Source organism: Ricinus communis, chromosome 7 (genome assembly GCF_019578655.1).
Source record: "Ricinus communis isolate WT05 ecotype wild-type chromosome 7, ASM1957865v1, whole genome shotgun sequence".
Taxonomy (NCBI): domain Eukaryota; kingdom Viridiplantae; phylum Streptophyta; class Magnoliopsida; order Malpighiales; family Euphorbiaceae; genus Ricinus; species Ricinus communis.
In genome coordinates, this window is record NC_063262.1 from 26359334 (window position 1) to 26369161 (window position 9828).

General features: G+C 34.4%; 2 protein-coding genes across 2 annotated transcripts; both read left to right on the plus strand.

The window, feature by feature from the left end:
• The first annotated feature begins 334 nt into the window (after positions 1 to 334).
• Positions 335 to 1480, plus strand: LOC8289758. Its single transcript, XM_002524561.4, has 2 exons — positions 335 to 771; positions 1060 to 1480. Exons 1-2 carry the CDS (start codon positions 653 to 655, stop codon positions 1382 to 1384), a joined length of 444 nt encoding a protein of 147 aa, XP_002524607.1. The 5' UTR covers positions 335 to 652; the 3' UTR covers positions 1385 to 1480.
• A 1208-nt stretch (positions 1481 to 2688) lies between these two features.
• Positions 2689 to 8409, plus strand: LOC8289759 (mitochondrial import inner membrane translocase subunit TIM44-2). Its single transcript, XM_002524562.4, has 14 exons — positions 2689 to 3067; positions 3162 to 3277; positions 3938 to 4021; positions 4141 to 4216; positions 4482 to 4526; positions 4628 to 5044; positions 5151 to 5219; positions 5316 to 5380; positions 5477 to 5545; positions 5653 to 5725; positions 5819 to 5923; positions 6617 to 6688; positions 6806 to 6868; positions 8106 to 8409. The coding sequence occupies exons 1-14, from the start codon at positions 2993 to 2995 to the stop codon at positions 8235 to 8237; spliced, it is 1461 nt and encodes a 486-aa protein (XP_002524608.2). The 5' UTR covers positions 2689 to 2992; the 3' UTR covers positions 8238 to 8409.
• The last annotated feature ends 1419 nt before the right edge of the window (positions 8410 to 9828 follow it).

Sequence of the window (9828 nt, forward strand, 5' to 3'; positions counted from 1 at the left end):
TATAATTTGATAATTAACCTATAATTTAATAATTTAATGTATTAATGATATGTTTTGAAAATTTTATGTTAGCTGTTAATTTTTATCTATCTATTTACTCTATCTTTACACCTTCTTAAATGCTCATTTTTACATCATTGTATTAATAAATCCAAATGATTTTTGTTTTAATTACATTTGATTTATATTATATGGTTAAGATTACTATTATTGATAGGATATGGTGTTCTATTTATTGGGTCTAAGCTGAGGGCCCTAGTTGACGTATTTAGTTTTTGTCAGTTGAACTCATTTTTTTCTCTATAAACATAAACCTAACGGATTTAAGATGCTCAAGTTTAGTCTATTCGGGTCAAAAAGTTAAAACTTAATTCAAATTGTGAAAACGGTTTAATAAACAACAATTGTTCTCAAATTTCGAAGTCAGATCCCACCAAAACATCTCCACCTGGGAAAACTGAAAAGAAAAAGAGCAGTGTCTGTGCTGTGCTCTGTTTCAGCTCTGCCGCCCCCATTTATTTGAAACTGAATCGCCCACTTCTCAATCTTTCTTAACAAGGTCTCGAAAAGAAATACTAAACCCCAGAGGCAAGAAAAGGAAGAAAAAAATGGAAGCTTAGATTTAGAAGCACGAGAAGCCGAAGAATTGAAGATGAAGAGCAAGTCTTATTTCCTTGTCATTCTCATTCTAGCTTGCTTTGCAGTAGAAACAGCATCAGCTTCAAGGCCTGCCTTTCTCTTTACGAGAACAAGAGGAAGATGCACTGCCCAGTAAGATCTCCATCTCTATCTATCTCTTAATCTCTTTCTTTTCCTTTATCTATTTCTGTTCTTTTAATATTGGACGGTTTTTAAGTTTAAACTCAGAGACCTCACAGTCTAGAGATAGCTCAGTAGCACTGAGCGTGTCACTGGAGCTTAAACTCAAGATTCCGCTATCTGGAGATAGCTCCAGTGTCACTTACTTAGGTTATCTCTCAGTTAATAGTAATGAATGGGTTGAGGCGTCCGAGTATTAGTTTGGCGAGTTGACTCGGCAGGCTAACGTGTATGATATAGGTACTGGAGTAGCAGGAGAGAGGCATGGCCAAGGATGGTGCCGCAGACATCAACGGTGTCTAATGTATTTGGTTCAAGAATATTTGAACGGTACAGATCTGGATTGACTTTGTTAGAATCAACGGCCAGGAATGACGATGAGAATGTGTTCGTTGGGTTGTTGAAGCAGGCAATTGCAGCACTTTTGAATTCTTATGCTAGAAAAGAATTTGCATACTCTGCTTGGGAAGTGAAGACTCTGTTTATACAAGGTTTGGTTTCGGAAGGGGCTGCTGCCAAACTTGCCAAACAGTTCTCTATTGCTAATGAGGCTTGTAATAATTAATGAGAGGTACATTTTTCTATGGTAGATCAAGTGTCAGATTAACACCAAAAATGCAAAACTTGTTAATTAATTACAATTTCTGGTTGTTTAAGGTAACGTATGCCTTCTACTTGTCTGTAACTGGATTCATTTTACACTTTGGATCTTCTTTTTTTTAGTTTATGCAGTCTGATGACTGACTCCATTCGAAGCTACATTTTTTGGGGATTTCTTATTTTTGTCATTTTAATTTATCTAACCCAATAATATGGGTCCTATTATATCATATTTACAACTCCTATTAACATGTTATGCACCTTTAATTGTGAAACTTTTGCTAAATACACGTGTCAAATTCGAAATATTTTTAAAAATTAACTAACTAATTTATTTTAATAAGTTATTATAATTATTTAATTTTTTTATGTAATGATGGTTGCACATATTTAGACAGTAATAATTTCAATCAACGCACTACATTGTAATTTTAAAAAATTTATATATTTAATTATTAACTTTTAATAATTTTATAGACTATTTTTTTTATAATCATCTCCACAAAAAAATCTATGGAAATTCGATTAATGGAAAGCTCCTTGTGCTGAGTTGGAATTCTATTGACAATGTAAATCCTGTAAAGCTGAAAATATTAAACGTGTTATTTGGCGGATATTACACTGTTATAATTAATTTGAAGTCACAATTAAAAGGGACCCAAATTCCCTAAACCACAAAGTCAAAATCTGACAATGGTTAACTTAACTCAGGTTGAATTGAATTGAATTAAAGTCTTTTACGTCAGGCCAGTTTTGTGCATTTTACCTTCAATGCATAATTCTTAATTCAATTTTATAAACATAATAAAATTTAATCCAATCCATAATTGTATATTGGATTAGGCAATTTCCTTTATTCGTTTAATAGAACAACTCTTCCTATGAAATTAAATAAAATGAGAAAAAACATATAAATTAATATTTAATATTAGAAATTTTATTAAATCATTAATCGATATTATTTAATCCAACTCACAAAGTATGGCTGATATAAAAATGGAATCGGTCCGTCTTATAATATTTATAATTACGATTTGTGACGGGTTAGGCGGTTTTTTAGAACTCTCCTTTTCCCGGGTCAGGGAGGCTGGGTCCGCAAACAGTCAATTGCCAACTCCGATTTCATCTCGTGTTAGCCCTAGAACCCGTTTGGTTACATGTTTTAACTACTAACCAGGACTAGGCCACACTCATCCCTGTTTAAATTTAACTTTTCTTTTACTCTGTCACCTTACATTCATTATTTGTATACAAGAAGTCCAGTTTCCTGCACACAGCTAAAACTTGCGCGGACACCAAGGCTACATATCCATCCTCTTTTACAAACTTATACAGTTACCCAAACTAGTCCTTTTTTCTCTCAAATAGGTTCTGCTAGTGGCAACTGGTCACTGCCTCTTGTTTGTTTGCCACGAAAACTTTCACATTTCTTTTCCTTCCTTTCCTGGGAAGAAAAGAAACAAAAAGAAAGGACAATCTATTTTATAGAAATTGGTATTCAGCATCAATTCTGTAGATTATATATAAAAAAAAAGGAACCCTAATTTTCTCTAGAAAATATTGACCTTTTTTAATGGCGGGTAAAAAGCTTGTTCGAGACTTGTTCCTCTCTAGACAACCTCTATTTCTTCACTTAACATCTCAACAGGTTCTTATTAACCTAAACTATTGTAAAAATAGTATTTTTTATTATCATTTTCATCATTTATTCATTTTTTGAATTGGAACTTTTGGTGCTTTAGGGTTCAAGAACGAGATTACGGTTGCCGTCGACCTTGCCCAATGGAAAAAACATGGGTTATCGTGGATTTGGTGTATTTAGTGAGTTTTCCAAGAAAGTTAAAGGAGAGGTCACTAGGTAAGTTTTGCTTATTTTATCTCTCTGCGACTTGCTATTTGTTATGTATTTTTTTTTGTTATACTCTCTGTTAATTGTTGCATATATCCGTCTCAAGATGAGAGCTATTAAGTTATAGTTAGGATTTTTGGTGGGTATTTCTCTTAGTAGGTGCAATCGTGCACATCTTCTCTTAGAAAATAGAAGCAGGTGGGCAACTTTTAAATTTTGTAGTTCTTATTGTTTGAGAACTTGAAAGGTTCATTTTTTGCTTAGTAATAATGGTTGGTGAACTCTTTTTGAAGGAAAGATGATAATAGTAAAAAAAGAAAAAGAGAAACAACTTAGTAGTTGGAGTAAGCGGAAGACAATTACATCTTCTGCTATTGGCAATTTCTAACTTCCTCTGTTTTTATGTTTGGATTATGACAATATAGATGTAATTGTTATTAGTTTTATTTGGGATTTTTCTTTGTTTAAATGAAGTTTGTACAGCTGCTTTTCAGTATAGAATATGAACAATTCTGCAATCACTTAAGACTTTGAGTTAGAAAGTCTCCTCTCAGAATGCCCAGTTGATATTCATAGTTTAATGGATTTGCTTTTTGTTTAAGTTCCTTACCTTATTTTTCTTCTAAATGAGTATTTGCCTAGAGTAATAATCTGCTTTGCTGGATGCAGAAGTCAAGAATTTCAACAGTCGGTCAAGGAGCTGAAGGATAAAGCTGAAGAATTGAAAGGGGTGAAAGAGGATCTGAGAATTAGGTAAATTTTATGGCATTATTGTCATGCCAAGGGTCATTTTAGTTTTTATTAGTTAATAGGCTGAGACATACTGTTGTATGTCAAGGGAGGGCCTGAGATGGTGAAAATGGCGAATGCAGAACGAAGGAGACTACTGAACAGCTGTACAAGCATGTGGATGGAGCGTGGACAGAGGCTGAAGCTACTGCAAAAAAGGTGCATTCCGATTGATGTTGTATATATATCACTTTTTTATTATACTTTATTTTCTGCCAGCATTCTGTTCCTTTTTGTTTGTTTTATGTGTGCACGCTTGTGCTCCTGGAAATCTTTAGTTTGTGGAGCTACTTTACGTGGAAGTCCCTGTAAATTTAGGTGTATAATTTTTCTTTCACTATTTTGATGGGTGCCTTTTCGGAGCATGCAAGAGCAAGATGTCTGTTGATATAATATCTTTCTTTTGCATTTGTGTTGTTTGCAGGTTTCTGCAAATGTTAAAGAGAAGATTTCAGCTGCTAAAGAAGAGGTTTGTTTGCTGTTTAGATTGATATTCTTTTGTGAGTTGCTGCTTCATTTTTGAACTTATGACTGTATTAATTATTTATTCATTTGACTTGTGTGATTCAGGTCAAAGAAACTCTGAATATTGGGAAGCAAGAGTCTTCTGGGTCCACAAAGAGTTCAGATAAAGATGGTGCTGATGTAAAAGATGATAAGAAGTCCTCATCTGGTGAAGAAACAGACGAGCAAACTGGCTCTAGTGATAATGCAGAATCTTTTTTTGGAAAATTTAAGTCAAGCACACCTTCCTCAAAGCTGTCTTCAGCCTTCCAGAAATTGAAGGAAGCAAAGGTCACCGACTTTGTGAAGAAGGGGTATGATGTTGTGAAGGATGAATTATATGGTAACCCCAGTAAGAGAAAGCACCTGGAGTATACTCCTCCCCCCTCCTTCAAAGGTGAAACAAGCACAAGAACAGACATTGTTGTTCTGCCATCAAAGCAATCTCGATGGAATAAAAAGTGGGAGGCATTCAGAGAAAAGGTTATCCAGTTTGTCAAATGCTACATGAGAAGAAATGCATTAAGAACAAATAAAACCAGACTTTTCTTATTTTTCCTAATGTTGATTAATTTCTTCTTTAAATCAGATGCAAGGTCATCCTTTATTCAAGCGTTTTGCTGGCATTAGTGAACCGGTTGTAACAAAGAGTCAAGAGGTAACTCATTCCTCCTTATTCTTTCTTTCTGTTGGTTTTAGTTTTTTCACTTATGAGTCTGTTTATTTTGCTCTGTTGATCTTCTGAAATTCACAGATTGCAGAGGACATGCGGGAAAGATGGGAAACTAGTGATAATCCTATTGTTCACAAAATTCAGGAGTATGTATCTCTCTCTCTCTCTCTCTCTCTCTCTCTCTCTCTCTTTTCAGTAAGTTCTCTTAAGAGTTACTCATGTAACCTTTTCTTTCATGACAGTGTTAGTGATACTATTTTTCAAGAAACTGATGCTGCTGCGTCTTTCAAGGAAATACGTCGTCGGGATCCGTATGATTACATGAGCACTTCTGTTCAAAAGATTTATGTTCACAATTTCAACAGCCTGTTAATGTTTTCCCCACCTTTCCTGTTCCATCTATGTTTATTTTCATCAGATCATTCTCTTTGATGGATTTTGTGGCTGAAGTTCAGGAAGCTGTTAGACCTGTCCTTAATGCTTACATAAAGGTGTTCTTCTTGCCCTGATTTATTTTTTATTCCTATTAAAATTATTTCATGGAAATATCATCTAGTCAGTTAATATTAATTTGTTTTGTGCAGGGAGATTTAGAAACTCTGAAGAAGTACTGTACTTCTGAAGTTATCACTCGTTGTGAAGCGGAGCACAAGGCTTTTCAGAGTCATGGTATTTTTTTTGATAACAAGGTAAGACCCTTGACCTTAGAATTTATTCTTGCATTGTGTAATGAGGCTATCCAGTACTTTAGCATATGTTCCTATATATATATTGTTTTTACAGTTTTTCATGTCTTTTGAGCATTTACTTTGTGTTGGTGAAAAATATGTCTTTCTTCCACCCTTGATGATGGTTGACTCTATTAATATCATAAGCATCTTCTCCCTTAAGACAAAAGAAATCTCTTCAGTGTGTAGTCTGGCTTGCTTCTCATATTAGGTTCTAATCCATTTCTATCTATGAACTTTTCGGATTGTGATCTTAAATGGTTTTTCAAATGAGTTGTTAGGCTTAATGGCATTTGATCCATGTCACTACTCCTTTAAGTGGACTGTTATGGATATGATAACATTTTCAATTAGGAAGATCAGAAAAATGCTAGGACGTGGCAGACATGCATACATAATGGTGGCAATCTTGCGCTTCCATTTTTGGTGTTGCTGCGTGATTTGGAATTTATAAAAAAAACATGCTTTTATTAAGAGAATACAAGCTTTATGCAAGTGGAAGATATGCCATTATGTGCTCTTTAGTCTGAATCAATTAGCCATTCAAATTTTGGGGTGCAGCCTGGAATTAGTTATTATTTGGTCATGTATCATATGATTAATGTAGTCTAGATTTGGTGTATTGATGATTAGATATACTTCATCTTAGTGCAGATTCTACATATATCTGAGGTGGAAGTGAGAGAGACCAAAATGATGGGAACCTCCCCGATAATTATTGTAGCGGTATGTGTCCTCTTTTATTTTCATTTTCTTATCCTGGTAACTTGATAGAAGGCATCAGCTATCAGCCATCAGACAGCCTTCTGGTAATTGATGCTTTTGTTTCTTCAATAATTGCAGTTCCAAACGCAGCAAGTCCACTGCGTACGCGATAGAAACGGTGCGATAACTGAAGGGGGCCAGGTATAGTCGGTTATTATTTTATGCACCATGACCTTTTGAACACTTCATTTTGCCTGCACATTTCCTGCCTAATTACTTTTCGTGTTCACAGTAGGTATTAACATTTTTAGAGTGGGTTCTTATTAATTTATTTTATATAACAATTGATTGTTTGAGTTCTTTAATCTTAAATGGAGTAGAGGAGTAAAGGATAAGGGATACCTTGTCAATGCTGATGCTTTTAGGGACACCAATGTTGCAAAATGGGAAACATGATTCTGTCAACATTCTGCTACATTTCTATTGTGCTACTTTGCATAATGAATTTAGATTTCTTAAAGCATCTCTAAGGGACTCTTGTGTTTGTCAAACATTTTTTTTTATAAAAAATCATCCCAAATGAGTCCAGTAGGCTCTTTACTTGTCAAATATAAAATAAAAAGTTAGTTTGACTCTTCACATCTAGGGAGCTAAGTTTTAATTAATTCACTACAAGTTTTTATGTATTTTATTAATTGGTATTTATGATCCAATGTTTTCATTGGCAAAAGTTAGAAAGAGGAGGAAAAATATAAAACTATTAATTGCTTATGGGAAAATCAAAATGAAGAACAAAAGTATAGAGTCAAATAAATTTTTTTTACTCTTTATATTTGAATACTGATTAAGAGGCTCTTCATTGTATAATGATACTCTTTAAAATAAAGATCACTTTTGGAGATGCTCTTAAGGTAGATTGAAATATTCTTACATGCTTGCACCTTTAATCATATTCATAAAATTTTGGCCCAATGATCAAGAAAATTTATAACTTCTACTTGTTTTTTTTTTTTTTAAGCTTTTGACAAAAGGTTTTATTTGGCAATTTAAGTTTGATTTGAAAATCTGGTTGCAACTTTAGCCAGTTCTTCAACTTTGAGAAACAACTATTTGATCATCATAATTGGAAGAATCTATTATATATTATCTTATTTTCCTCCTGTATTCTCCTTGCCCCCTCTTTTCTGATATCTACCTCCACCTCTTTCCTGCAATGATATTTCCTCTCTCCTTTTCCTCTTCTCGTTGGTATATTTCTGCTGAGGAAAGCAAAAGGGAGGTTAGGGGAGAGGGAGGGAAGAGAAAGGAAAAAAAAGTCCGTACATATGTTTGTGTGTATAAGCTTCTAAAATTTGCCAAAACTGAATTGGTCAAAAGTGAAGATTGCATATATTAGACAGATCTTAAATGTGTTCTGAGAGAATTTTGGCTCTTTTAGGATACAATCCACACAGTATACTATGCATGGGCTATGCAACAAGTAGAACCAGAAGAACTAGGAGGAGGTGCCATCTACCCAATATGGAAGCTAAGAGAGATGCAACAACTTGGTATCCAAGCCCTCATCTAGGCTGTTACTCATAGATGATGTACGATTAGATTCTCTGTTTCTTCTCGTCATTTTGTTATTTCTTTTATATGCTGCATTTCTCTGGGTTTTGTCCCTCCAGTCTCCAGAGAAAGTTATAGCTGATATTCTTGTTAATTTGATGAATAAAGAAATTGGGTACTTTTCAAATTCATATAGGGTTGATAAAATGTTCAAAATGAGATGAAAATGACAGGTTTTGTGACAGGATTCATATTCAAATTAATCCAATTGATGCTTTCTTTTCAAATATTGGTCTATCAACTGTTGGTCTTTCCTACAATATTGGTAATCATGGAGATTGAGATTGTATAATTTTATATTATCAGTCATGCTTGACAAAATCAAGTCCAATTTGGCAGAGCCTTTACAAATGATTTTATAGATTAGTAACACTACTAATTCCAAATGTTGCAAATCTAGAAAGGATTCGATATTTGATATGTAGGACGAAAAATGAAAAATTTCATTTACTAACGATTGTTTTTCAAAATTTTAGTAATGCTTTAATTTTTTGTTTTCACCATAATGTTTTGCGAAAATGATTCTCTGTGCATGTATTGCAAATTTGCAGCAAGTGTTTAGAAATGGTATTTTCATTAATGAGATCATCACGGTAAACCAAATGTTTTTCAACCAACGGGCTTTAATTTAATGGTATCGTACTGGAATTTCACTATTCAGGAGTTTTGAGTAATTTTGCAACTTCTTGGATTTCCATTCCTTGGGAGTTTTGAGTTTATGAGACTGAATCTGGTTGGAGTTCATTGATGATAAAAAAAAAAATCAGTAATTTTCAACCTCACAAGGGTGCAGAGCTGCCTGTACTCCCTTGTCAATATAATGAAACTTTTCCTTGTAATTGTCTACAATTAGCCGATTCTTTTAGGTTTATCTGTATCTCTCTTTTTCCCTCGAAGGCTCAAGACGCTAACGGTATCTATAGCTTGGGTTTCTCTTTTGAGGTAGTTTTTAGTGGCTTCAGCCTTTGGAAGCTCGCTCCAACATAGCTTTTATTTACCTGTTTTAATGAATGCCCTGTTTATAGATGTTTTCGTATGTTTGTTTGTGCTGTTATTTCAATAAATTGTAGTGTTTTGGTAGTGTGTTTTGTGGTGGCAAACGGCCATTTTTAGTCGAGTCCGACATATTCCGGCTATCTTGTCATTGTCAATCAGAGCTTTTTAAAATGCTACTCGTTGATAACAGCTAGTGGGAGAAAGAGATGGATGCTGGCAGCAGCGATTTTGTTGGTGAGGCAGAAACAGTCAAGGCCTATTATCATGTCTTGTTGGCAGAAGCAATCAAGACCTGATATCATTTCTTTCTTGTATTTCATCGCAACTGATATGAGATGTAGGGGTCTATGGCAGTTATTGATTTATGGACTGCAATGGAGAATCTCCTGCAATTACGTGTTCACATAGTATATACTTCAAAATGGTAGGTCCAAATTATGGTCAAATGGTACTTCCCCTTGCAGTGTGGGCAAGCTATGATTCCACCGATCTTTCTGACGACTGCTGTGGCGAGTGCAAGTTCCTGCTCCCATTTGGAGGAGGTGAGGAAGATG